The sequence below is a fragment of the Xenopus laevis genome, chromosome 9_10L, assembly GCF_017654675.1.
Source record: "Xenopus laevis strain J_2021 chromosome 9_10L, Xenopus_laevis_v10.1, whole genome shotgun sequence".
In the NCBI taxonomy this organism is placed as follows: Eukaryota; Metazoa; Chordata; class Amphibia; order Anura; family Pipidae; genus Xenopus; species Xenopus laevis.
This window is the reverse complement of record NC_054387.1, coordinates 84,878,864-84,892,813: the sequence shown is the minus strand read 5'-3', so window position 1 is coordinate 84,892,813 and position 13,950 is coordinate 84,878,864. Positions and strand designations below refer to the sequence as shown.

Here is a 13,950-nt window from a genome sequence, read left to right as displayed (position 1 = left end):
TTTTTGCAAAATCACAGCAAAAAAAATAAAATAAATAAATGACTCCCATGGCAGTTTCTCACCAGTCTCTCTAACCTGTCAAGATGTCATCGAAGTTAATGGGAAATGTATCTTCAGCCTTCAAGCAAGATTGATTTCCAAGACTTTGCATCAGTAGATATTTATCAACTTTCTTGAAAATAAATGGCAAAATCTGATTCCCATCTTCCATCAATTTGTCGCTGTGATTATTGTGAAAAACTTCAAGATTTTTAACACAAGCACAAAATCAAAAATTTTTCCCCCCAAATTGCAATTTTAATTGTGATTTTTAATAAATACACCTCTCAGCTTCATAGAAACACATTCAGCAAACTTTCCAGTGACTGACAATCAATAGCAGACAACAGACCCCCAGCAGACATTTCTGACACAGTATGTTCATCAAAGTGGGATCACATTCCTACATATTGCTCTTATTGCCAAACTATTGTCATTGTCATAAATACCATATTGGAATATGTATGTCACCTTTTGTCCATCAAAAATTATCAATGAACACTATGACACACATATGTCCTAGAGATTCTCTTTTTTGGCTGTTTTTTTATGTTAGATTGTTTTATTGTCTCTTTTAATTTATTGATTTATAAAGTTTCCTGCCTCAAGTTTTAAGGTGACCAGATCTCCTTTTCTTTGTGCTGTTTCTATTCCATGTTATCCTCAGTTCTATACTGTCTATTTGCTATACTATTCAGTGTTCAACTTGAGCAAGATCACCAGAAGAGTCTTGTACTTACCCAATGGGGACCCGCTTATTGATGTGGGGGTAAGAAGCAAAGGTCTCCTCCTCGTGGGAGGAGAGGAAGGTATTCAGATCAAGTCATCCTTCATAGTTAATCCCCATGGGCAACAACATGAGTTTATTTAATCTATGAGAAATATTTCTTTGCAGTAGGTGCCGATGTATATGTTCATATTGTTAGCTTATGGGAAAAACTGGCCAGATTTTCATTGGTGGTTATATGTTAAACTATCAATAGGCAGAGTTGAAAAGCTCTCACACTATGTGCCACTAGAGACGTTTGGCTGGCACCATCTGAATTACTTTGGTCCACTTGCAATGGTGAGTGTGTACATGACTAAAGCTGTTTTTCACAAAACGTTCTTCAGTACCTTCAAGGCTTTTTTTTTTCCTTTATTGCACTATATTATGTGAGTGAAGTACAGTGTCACTTGCCACACTCTTGTCTTTGTATTATTCACATTGGCATTAGCTATATTTTCTGTACTTGCTGAACTGAGAACTATTCCAGCAGAATTATATTGAAATATGTCACAAATGCCATATCTATAGGCTGCCCCCCAAAACGCGGTAACAGAATAAAGTGAGCCATATCGTACAATTGCTTCTCAGTTTCTTGATTACCCCTAAATATCTCCAAAATATTGACTTCTTTTGTTTAAGATTTAAGTACATAGCAAACAAATGCTACCTCCAGTAGGTGAAACTCCGGTGTGGGCAGCGTATTGCTAGAAAATAGGTCTTTCATTATTAAGACAGGTCTCGCAGGCTTAGAATGACCCTTCCAAAGCACGTTCATTGCACAAGGAGCAGAGGTGAGGAAATAGAAGCCTCTGCGGGAGAATGAATTTCTTTTTACTGTCACTTTCTATTTCCATAGCACTTGTTATGTTCTGTAAAATGAGCTGTATTTTGGGTACCTAGCTCTATGTGTCTCACTGCATAGGCACCTCTCTCAAACAGAGAAACTTTAATATCAGGGTATCTTGGGTAGAGCAAAGCTTGAATATATTCTGCCATTCTGGAGTGGCATTCACTGCATAGTTTTAAAAAAAAAAACAGCAAGTTAATATGTTTTTCAAATGTATTAGCCTTTCTTGTAATTCTATAATTGTCAACTATTGCAAAACAGCTTCTATTGTTACCAGTGGGTTTCAAACCATGTCCCCTAGATACTCCTGAAAACTTGAAGGTCAATATTCTTGGAACTAAGGCTGAATGGCCAATATAGCAGTGTATTCATATGTCCATAACCTTTGTATGTGCTAAATGGGATGGCTGACCATATGTTGAACCTCTGTGGAGGGCTTGATCAAAAAAATAAAGAAAAAAGAGAAGACAACTACAGAGAATAAGAGGCAATCCATTTGCAAGACCAATGGCAATCACTCTCTCATCCAAGAGGGACATTTTACATTTAAAGAGACAACAACCTTTGCTGAATATGTCCCTAAGAATCCCATGCAAGTGAATGGATAGCTGTGGAACTCCCCTCTTGTGAGCTCTACTTACACGTATAAATATGCCCCAGAGTCTTTAAAAAGAAGAGAATGTGAATATAAAAAAATAGCATAAATATTGACTCAACTCTAGTGAATAGAAACTGATAAAGCTGATTACATTGCATTAATGTAATCCCTTTATTTAAAAAGGACACTATGAAAAATGGCACTCCCATATAGCAGAGTGTTTTTGGAAAAACTGGTTTCCAGGTTTTAGATCCAATACCTATAGTAAGTCAGAATGAGGGTAATATGTCTGCAGAAGTTATACTGTATGACAGCGCCGTTTGATCAGTCTGACATTGCTGAACTGCATAAATGCAAAGCTCCTACTACACATCTGAGTGCTTTCATTTGCTCTAACCATCAAACCATGAGTGCACGCTGTACTGGCATGTGAAATCACCTGCATGCATGATTTAATACAGGCTGGAAAGTGACAGATGATTTTTTTCAGCAGGTGAGTTCAGGGATGGAAATCCTATTTCCTTTTACAAATTCAAGTTATTTTCTATTGTGCATATTTTAATATGTGTTACAATTATGATAATATGGAATGTTATGAGCACAAAATCCAACAATAAAGAAATACAGTGTTTTTTTCACGTATACACACGTAGTACATCTTTAATGGCCAAGGTCAGTAAAGGTCAGTCTTTATATTTTCTGTTATCTGAAAGCACACTTAGCTCCCAAGCTTCTCGTCATATAATATCTGCCATGCAGATTTGCAGTGTCAGTCTAAATCAAAGCACAATGGCCCCATCACTGTTAGTGGGAGGAATGGATGTCCATCTCCTGCCAGTAAACTAATATATTATAGTTCCGTGACACCTTGATGGAAGGAACATTACGCCACGCTAAATAGGCCTCTCTTGAATCCTATGCAGAGATTCTGCCAAGGTTAATGTTCCCGTAGGCCTATGAGAGATGCTGCTGCAAATGCAATTTATTAGCAGAAATGATAGGATTCAAAACCTGGAAAAAAATACTAATGAAATACCCAAATGTCTAAACCTGATTATTGAATATGCAAGGTTTTTTCACAATCTGCACCTTGATGGATATGTCTGTATAGCTGAAACATACCTTTATTTTTCTCTAATAAAATCCACTATATAGATAAACCATTACTCACCCTATGGCTATTTCACCTTTTGTTTCCCTAATAAAACAGTTGTATGGAAGAACCATTACTTACCCTGGAGCTCTTCAGCTTTTACTTTGCTTATAAAACCAGGTGTGCCCCTTCCATAAAAGCAGGGCAGTTTATCTTTCATTCCTCCAATAAACATAAGTTAAAAAGTGAGTTGGACAGAAACATGCCCAGAAGAGAGTGCAGAGCATTTCCAAACCAAGACTGCCTTCTAGTTTACTTACACTTTCAGAATTGTATTTGGTTTAATTTTATTCCGTTCTAAAATTATTTCCATTTCTATATCACCTTGGATGGCAACTCAGGCATGGAATTAGAGGGTAAGGCATGATATAGAGTGACTGGCAGGGATAGAGTGGGAGCTGGTACATTGATAAAATGATAATACCAGTCCCACCTTGACTGGTATTTTACCAGCTCAGTGTTAGGCATTTTGCTGTTATCTTACATACAGATATTATTGTATAAGATGGCATGAGTGATATTACATTGGGATCAAACATTAAGCGAAGGGCATACTGCTGGTTTGTGATTGAAGTCATTGTTTAAAACTCCCAGCTTCAGTTAAAAAAGAATACAAAAGCGGAGCCTGATTTATTTGGATCAAGTGGAATTCTTACTAGGGATGCACCGAATCCACTTTTTTGGATTCGGCCGAACCTCCGAATCCTTCAGGAAAGATTCGGCCGAACCAAATCCGAACCCTAATTTGCATATGCAAATTAGGGGTGGGAAGGGGAAAACATTTTTTACTTCCTTGTTTTCTGACAAAAAGTCACGCAATTTCCCTCCCCCCCCTAATTTGCATATGCAAATTAGGATTCAGATTCGGTTCGGCCAGGCAGAAGGATTCGGCCGAATCCTGGCCGAATCCCGAACCGAATCCTGGATTCGGTGCATCCCTAATTCTTACTTTAGTATTCTTTAGAATTTTAATGGGGTGGCTGGCCCTGGGGAAAACTCTTTTTTTGCTTCATAATACAATCCTGATGTTGCTGGACTACAGTCTGTGAACAAATAAGTATAGTGTGGTTGAGCATCCATGTTTGGATGTCCTTTCAAGGTGTACAATCTTGCCAGCATTGGTATGTGGTACTGTATGTACATTGTACAGGGGGCTAATGTTTCTTCCCAGAATTAAGATTTTTTCTGTTCTCTTACACTTCCTCTAATTTTGTAGTTGGTGCAAAAAATCAAAAGCTCACACGGTCCTATAATTCACAAAAGGAGCCCTGTTTTTAACAACTTGTCAGTGGCTGGTGTTAAGTATACGGTTCCCTCATTTAAAACAGAAGGTGCAACAAGTGCATTGATGGTAGGTAGGAAGATTGAGCACGCACTACATAATGTGTTAATTTGCATGAGTGTGGGTGTAATATTTCCCTTTACATTACTCTTACAAATAATAAATGAGGCCTAGGAAGTGAAGGCTGCAGTAGAATGCTTTCTTGTTTGGCCCAAAGCAGAAAGAAGCTGTTTAAGCCCTTTACAAAAGCAGCCATTAAGCAACAGTTGCCTGACAGGCATAGGAGCAGGTAGATACACATTACTGATTGATAGGACACTTAACCAAAACCAAGCAAAATAAATCATTAGTACATTTAGCACTATAATAAATAATAAAGTTGCTCAAGTTTGATAAATTCCATTTTTACCCTAGATTACAGTTTTGGGAAAGCTCATAATGACTTTTGCTTTGCTACGCTTTCATTTCAAGTTTCTTTCCAGACTGTAGCAAGCATATAGATAGCTGTGTAATGGAACCTGATGTATGGTCATGATAAAGAACACTGAAACCAGCCAGGTGTCTCTGCTAGATAGCTCCCGTCATCCGGAGACACTCTCAAGGCATCACGCTGCGATTCCTAGCTCTGATATCTCTTTCGCAAAGCAAGAGCCCAAGCAATTTGCAACAAGGGATCAAATACATCTTAGTGCCTGGAGTCAAAGGAGCATTGAATTTTGAAGTTATTATTGTCATAGGGAGAGGCTTTAGGGAACAGAGTGATGAGAGCATGTAGCCAATCATTTGTGATATGGACACACTTGGGAGAAAACACAATTCATAATACGTTCAAATAGAAGCTATGACCTAACTGCAGGAAACTGTCAAAATTGAATGATCATGGTTAACTTTCAAGGCCAAAATTTCTCCCATAGCTGTTTCATTACTGAAGAGTTACCACTGAAATTCAGTTTAGTGCATCTTGGGTATCCAAGATATTTGTTTCTGCAGTGATATACATTCTATGTGCAGTTATAGTGAGATGGCTTAAGATTAACTATATAAAGGTAACTCCATCTGTAGAGTGGTTACTTCAATTCGTTGCTTGTAAACATCACTCTGCACACTGTAAATGCAGCAATATCTTGCTGGGCAACAAAGCAGCTTTTGACCTTGTAGTATATACCATGTAAAGTTTTATGAGGGAATGTAAGTAGATTATAATGTTGCAAAGTTGCCATCTTAATTACATGGTAATTACATTGCATATTTAAATTGCTCATAGTCCTCTTTCAATACCTTCTGGAAGGTGGCATTTTTTTGTCTCAGAATAATGACTTTTTCAGTAAAATGTTCATTAAAGCAGACTATGCAACACACAATCTTCTACTGGCTAGAGTCACTAAATGAGTCATTAAATTCTTATTATTTATAAAACATGTTTTTCATAGATGCAACCTGCACAAAGGCACCCCACTTTTGTGCTCATCAGTATGCATATTGCCTGCACCCTGTAAATAAAGGCCAATCATATTAAAGCTTAAGGGCATGAAAAGCCATTATCATCCAAATGCATTTATAATACCAGATACAACGCAAAACAATTGTAGAATCAAAACAGAGAGAGATACAAGAGTTCCTTTCATGTTAGATACCATAAGATATCGTTTTTTTTAAAAAATGGTTGTGTGGAGTATGGTTAATAACTCTTATTACAAAGAGGGGCACATTTACTTAGGTCGAGTGAATGAATAGAATAAAAAATACTTCGAATTTCAAAGTATTTTTTTGGCTACTTCGACAATCTAATTGGCTACTTCGACATTCGAACTAAAAATTGTTCGACTATTCGACCATTCGACCATTCGATAGTCGAAGTACTGTCTCTTTAAAAAAAAAACCTTCGACCACCTACTTTGCCAACTAAAACCTACCGAGCACCAATGTTAGCCTATGGGGAAGGTCCCCATAGGCTTTCTAGACAATTTCTGATCGATGGATTAAAATCCTTTGATCGAACGATTATTCCTTCGATCGTTCAATCAAACGAATAGCGCTAAATCCTTTGACTTTGATACAATCTGCATCTGCAATACATTTTCTGGGGATGGAGAATTGTTGTATTTTATTGTGAAAATGCTCTGTCTTCAATGTATCATAATTGACTAGCCACAACTGAAAACCAGGTTCAGTTACTCAATTCAGTTTAGGTGTAGCTGCATGCATCAGGACCAAATAAACTTGCACTTACATCTAGCAACTAGATAAAGTGACCTGCAGCCATCAGAGGTTGTATATTAATGACACTCATTATGTTGGGCTTATGTAGAAAATGTGCATTCACTCTACTGAATCTTCCAGAGACCACAGATACTCCAACACGGTATTTCACAAGGTTCTTTATGCTGACCTTCTCTCTCGCCTTGTTTTATTTCATAAATGTGAATCCAGGGACCCGAAGTCCCTCTGCCTTCCATAATCGGCAGTGCACAGATTCTTTGCAAAGCAGGGTGACTTCAAGTCCCAGATTCCATTTCTTTGAAATTGGCCCAAAGCAGAAAGAAGCTGTTTAAGCCCTTTACAAAAGCAGCCATTAAGCAACAGTTGCCTGACAGGCATAGGAGCAGGTAGATACACATTACTGATTGATGGGACACTTAACCAAAACCAAGCAAAATAAATCATTAGTACATTTAGCACTATAATAAATAATAAAGTTGCTCAAGTTTGATAAATTCCATTTTTACCCTAGATTACAGTTTTGGGAAAGCTCATAATGACTTTTGCTTTGCTACGCTTTCATTTCAAGTTTCTTTCCAGACTGTAGCAAGCATATAGATAGCTGTGTAATGGAACCTGATGTATGGTCATGATAAAGAACACTGAAACCAGCCAGGTGTCTCTGCTAGATAGCTCCCGTCATCCGGAGACACTCTCAAGGCATCACGCCGCGATTCCTAGCTCTGATATCTCTTTCGCAAAGCAAGAGCCCAAGCAATTTGCAACAAGGGATCAAATACATCTTAGTGCCTGGAGTCAAAGGTATTTTTTTGGCTACTTCGACAATCTAATTGGCTACCTGGAGTCAAAAGTATTTTTTTGGCTACTTCGACAATCTAATTGGCTACTTCGACATTCGAACTAAAAATTGTTCGACTATTCGACCATTTGACCATTCGATAGTCGAAGTACTGTCTCTTTAAAAAAAAACCTTCGACCACCTACTTTGCCACCTAAAACCTACCGAGCACCAATGTTAGCCTATGGGGAAGGTCCCCATAGGCTTTCTAGACAATTTCTGATCGATGGATTAAAATCCTTTGATCGAACGATTATTCCTTCGATCGTTCAATCAAACGAATAGCGCTAAATCCTTTGACTTTGATACAATCTGCATCTGCAATACATTTTCTGGGGATGGAGAATTGTTGTATGTGAGGGAGGAGTTGCATTACAGTGATAGTCAAGGGGGGATATGATTGTGCACAGTTCTACATATGCTCATGTCAAAATGGGGGTATATATGTTCTTTGAAGACATAAAAATATATGCATGGCCTGGCTAAAAACAAAAAATAGATTGAAAATAGATGAAGGCAACATTATGGGACCAGGTTCATATTCTTGTGCATCATGGAAATGTACATTAACATTTCTAGTTACATTTACAACAACAAATATGGCTCTGAGAATCAATACACAACAATTGTGTTTTTGTTAAAATTATGATTTAAATATGTGTACTTATGCATGAGTAGATCCCCCTACTATATATTTCCTATGTTAATTTTTTATTTATTACCCTATGATGATGATGAATGGTTTATCTGAAGCAACTTATTCACACATAAATCTTTTTACCTTTTGTACAGTTTGGCACTGCACCCCCGCAAAGAGATTTTGGTAACCGCCAGTGATGATCGTCTCTGGAAGATGTGGGACATTCCCAGTGGAAACATCATAATGACTGGTGAAGGACATACTGATTGGCTGGCTGGCTGCTGCTTCCATCCAAAGTAAGTGAATAGATGTGGCACTGTGAAACAGGCTAGAACTGTATTTACCCCCAATCTCCAACTCATGTATTGTAGTTTCTCAGATAACAGGCCACTTTCAATTCAGTGAGAAAAAGATTTATCACCTGAAAAGTCATGGATGAGATTCAATTTAAGGGGAAAACATTTCTCCTCACTCACTCAGTTTTTTCCCATAGACTTCAGTAGAGTTTTCACGTGAATTCTGAATTGAACTGCATCTCAATTGGAATCTTGTCCATGACTTTTCATGTGATAAACCTTTTTCTCACTGAATTGAATCTGACTTAATGTATGAAAGCAAATATGTAATGGAAGGATATTTTGTTCTTGTGATGTACAGCAAATGAGGTTTATTGCTATATAATGTAGTCGTTCAGCTCGAAAGCACATAGCAATTCATTTCAACCATATGCACCAGTTTTCCTCATTACATTTTCCATGATATTTTCCCAGCAGGCCTAGGCTTGCAATCGGCAGGTTCTGACAAATGCCAAAGGGGTTACTGCAAGATGCCACAGACAATCACTGTTTTTTGGGCTGGGGGGGGGTTGTTTGGTGCTCTACTTGAAATAACAGGTTATATTTTGAATCTTAGTCTGGACTTTTTCCCAGTAATTGGAATTTGATTTATTGCTTGAAGCAAAACTAAACCCCCTTGCTAATAAAAAACCCTACCACCTACCCTCCATAGCCCCCCCTCCCTCCCTGCTCTCCCCCCACACAGGTGTTCACACAAGTAAATGCCCCTAAGCTGGTAATTACCCCTCATTGCAGAGTCAGTGCAGTGGAGCTCACAGGCACCATCTTGCGGCACTTCGGGAATCTTCAGGACCCTTCGCCAATTTCCGTGGCTTTCGGCGCATGCACAGTTGTTCAGGATTGAAATTTGGCTATAACTGTGCATGCACAGATACAGCGCTTACTTTCTGAAGACACATTGGCCCCCCCAAACCTTAGAAGTTTTGCAAACATATACTAAAATTTGCCAACAGGCAATTGATTTACCTGATGTTTCCTTTGCAAGGTTTAGAAAGGATTGCAAGGATAAGAAGGCCTAGCATAGAAAAGCAACCATCCCTTAATGACATAATGACAATTTATTTTCTAAGCAATAGATATCAAAAACTGTGTATGTTGTATACTGGTTTATATATCAAAAGACTATATTCACTATAATTACAGGCACAATGTATTTAGTCCTTTAAGCCTTCAGTAATCTTATATAACCTTCAACCATACTAACACTCAGATTTCAGAAGAAAATATTTGCCTCATCTATTGACTTTGACAGAATAGAATATATTTTACTTGCAGACCAATTTATATAAACACAACCGAGCCACGTACCCCTCCCTCGCAACATCCAAAGAAAAACAGTCGGAAAACAAAAACTGCCTGAGCTTGCGCTGCTCATCGGTGGGCATGTTAATCAGATTTCAATAATCATTGTTACCATGACGTCCCGTGACTCAGGCACACAGGATGCTGGGAGAGATTTCTCATTAGTTTTAGAACAGTCTATAATCCTTTTAAATAGCTCTCCTCTTCTTTCCTCAATTATCAAAATTAGAATCAAGCATTCCCATTAGCCTGCCCTTGGCTAGCGAGGGGAAAAATACATAAAGCTGTAAGATCCTGTTTACCATAGGGATAGTCTGAAAGAATAATAAGGGTTATTAAATTAATGAATATATCACCATTTTTCTTATAATAAACAGCTTTTCCTGATTCTGTGCAGCAGCCATACTGCTTCTAATGAGCCAATTTGTGTACCTCTAGCAAAGTCAGAACAAAAATCAGGGTGAATAACTTCATACAGTAATATTTTTAGTTAGGATTTATCTTCTATATATTTAAAGGGGATCTAAACCTCTCTGTAAATCTGTCACACGGCGCCCCTTAGCTTTCTAAAGTAGGTGGCCCAAAATTAATAACAGATGCAAGAATATTCACCAGTGAGACTCTGGTTGCCAGTGCAGTGTCAGGGATCTTGTGATCTGTACAAATCATGGCCATATGATTCAGACACTAGGACGTGGGACATACTGCTGATTTTTGTTTCAATTCTATAAAAACTTTATAATGTGTGAGTTGGGAGGCAGCAAAACTTATGGGCCATAATTTTTCCTACTGGAATCTGTGTGCTGGTGGGCAATACCACCTATAACACCTCACTTCCAGGCCATTCCAACATAAGGAAATCCATAGACACAAGATAAAAGCTTCCAATCTAAATGCGTCCTTGCATATACCGTTTTGTTTCTGATTTCCAATATTGTACCTATACAAACAACCTCTGGCCTTTTAGTTGAGGATGTGGCACAGTTTCAATATTATCTGATACGAAAATACTTCTTGAAGCTGTAGTTCACCAGCTTAGGGAAGGGCTGGTATGTTGTTTGTGTGAAAAAGGCAATATTGTACGTCTAAGCTTGATTTCATATAAATCACATGATCACTAGTGGATGAAGTTTAATTACTGACCAGAAAAATTATAGAGCAATGTCCCTGGGTAAGATAAGAGCAAGATAACTTGTGCAGCACTATTGTCTATTGCAGCACTATTGCAGGCAAGATTGTCATTGGAATATTGTCTTGAGTCTGTTTTTAAGCTTGGGCTGCCAGTTCAGTTGTGCAGTGGATGGCTTTTCTAAGGGGCTATAGGCACAAACTTGAAACTGTCTATACAGTTGAAACACCAACAGAATAGAACCATCTGAAATATCGATAGCTTGGCCAATCCGTATTATCTTTATTCAATTCACCTGAACTGCCATGTGGTTTTACAGAAGCCATGTACATTTGGGACATAAGGACAGTCTATGTGTGTCATTGTCATGCGTCAATCTCTCTACACTTGATAAAGAGCTTTAAAGCTCGAAACATGTCGTGTATTCAATAAAAGCACCTTGCAGCAGTACACCTGCGCTGATTGGTTTCTTTACCCATCTACTTGGACTGATTGAATACGTTGTTTTGGATGGAAACAAGGGTTTGGAGACCAGAAATATACAACAAGGGTAAATATACCAGTTTATGTGACTCATGCGTCAATCTCTTTTGAGTAGTTATTGGTAAAAAGAGTATCCATATTGAAAGAATTTGGAAAAAAGAGACATCTATTTGCATATACAGAAAACAAGGGGATTGTATTCTGTCTGGCTCATACGATTCTTGAAAAGCCTATTCCGCAAGATGGGCGCTGAAAGATCATTTATCCTGGTCATGCTTCAAGCAGCTTTGAGTTATTGTTGGCTCCAAAAAGCCATTAAGTTTTCTACTATATAAGCAGTATGTGGAAAATCTATTCAAAGGCTCATCTGCATACTGTATATGCTCAACTGGTGGAGCTTTGTTTACTGCTGGTGTTTTCTCTACTTAAAATAACTTTTAATTGATACCAAATATTAAAAATGTTGTAACGGGTCAACATTTCTTCTACCCTTGGATGCTCACAGTCCCTCAGGGCCACCTAAAATTTCTAGCTTATAGATCATGAGGTGGTAACCTGTAGAAAGTACTCACAGTTCCATTTTTTAGATTAAAAATAAAGGGAGGGCATTTATTCTAATACAGCTTTATATATTTTGACAATACATTCTGGTAGTACAATTTAGGTGGTAGATCTTGATATGGTTGCTGAAAGCAGACCTCATAACAGTGAATGTGGGCACCCATGCATTATTTATCTTAGGTAAAGGGATCTATTATTCGGAATGCTTGGGCTCAAAAGTTTTCTTAAAAAATTGTGTTTTTTGGAAATTTGGAGCACCATACCTTGTAATTTATATGAGCACATATGCTAGTCCAGCTTGGACCCCTTTCTACTTGTGCACAACAGACTGGTGCTGTTCTTACTGCGTGAAGTGATTCTTTTGTGAACTGTTTTATTATTCAAACTTTCTGCTGTGTACTGGAAAGATCTAATGAATTTACACTTCAGGGGAAATGTGTATTAGCACTGGTCATTTTAAAGTCCAGGAAATTTAACTAGAGAATTAAAATATTGCAGTGGTGATAAAACTGAATGTAGAAAAGGGACTAATCCACTTCTGTCCTACTGCATACTTATAAAAATGTTTGCTTTCTGTTTGTGCACTTCTTACTTATATTTTATTTATATTATTATTTATATTTTCTTGTGTAAAACTGTGTACTCTTGACCACAACCTAATGTTTACTAAGAAACTGAAACAGTTGTCTATGGGCATCCTGAAACAGCCTTTTACATGTCATGGCTAAAAACAACACACAGGTTGCATGTGGCCCTTTTATGACCGCAGTGGGTTCAAACGTTTTATTGGCTTCTTGCATGACATAATTATAATCTGACCCACAATTACAGTGATTGCTATATTAAGCAGCATAAGCAACATTTTGCGCAACACTGTCTTACTCTATAGCCAAGAGTAAAATATATAAGATATTTAAAGTGCACTCCGTTTAGAAGTTATACTCTGAAAGCGGCATGTGTACAATGAGGAACATACATTCAAGCATTTTAAATAGGTCTATATTGGTGCAGACTACTGCTCCTACTCTTGCACTTGATATATTTCTGTTAGATCATGTGGTATTGGGTAGAATAGGAACACACAAACCTTTCGTAGAAGTTTTAAAAGAAAGTGTAAGTAAATAAACTGACGTACTCTTACTGTATGCATACATTTTATGTGGCTATAGAGGTCAAGTGCAGAAACTGCAACCCCAATTACAGATGCAACTGATATTTCAATGAGCACCATATCTATAAATATAGTGCTGGGATTTGGCTGAATCCCAGACTGAAGACTGAATCCAGTGTACTGTATGTCTAACAAATAACAATAAAAAAAATACATTAGAAAAAGGATACACTAAAAAAATTTATTTATGAATGAAAAAAAGTCTTTGATCTTGAACTGAAAGAAAGATCTAAAGAATTTAAAAGAAGAAATTAATTCCTGACTAATTTCTATGTGTATTAAAGATAAATCTATGCAAGGAAGGAGAGTATAGAGCCAGCCATAAGATAGTTGTGTTTTGCATTCTACTCGCTCATAGTGAATGTCTCTCTCTCCTGCTGCACTTATTATTACAATTATCCTGTCAAGTGAGACAGCTATATAATATTCGGAAGCCCTCCTTACTGTACCTTGCCATCACTTAACCATCTCTAATAACATAATCAGCTACTTTGCAATTTCTCAGCATCCAGACAGCCTCATAAAAAGGGATTTGATCATTTGGGTTTGGTTATCTATGTTG

At 37.6% G+C, this 13,950-nt stretch overlaps 1 protein-coding gene across 4 annotated transcripts in view; it reads left to right on the top strand.

Annotated features, from left to right (window-relative positions):
* The window catches only part of LOC108701857 (sperm-associated antigen 16 protein), a 474,505-nt gene that overhangs the window by 238,355 nt on the left and 222,200 nt on the right, over positions 1 to 13,950 (top strand). For all 4 annotated transcript variants that reach the window (XM_041576877.1, XM_041576879.1, XM_041576876.1 and 1 more), the window contains one exon: positions 8,539 to 8,682. In XM_041576877.1, the coding sequence (XP_041432811.1) occupies positions 8,539 to 8,682 (144 nt within the window). The remainder of the gene's footprint in view (positions 1 to 8,538; positions 8,683 to 13,950) is intronic.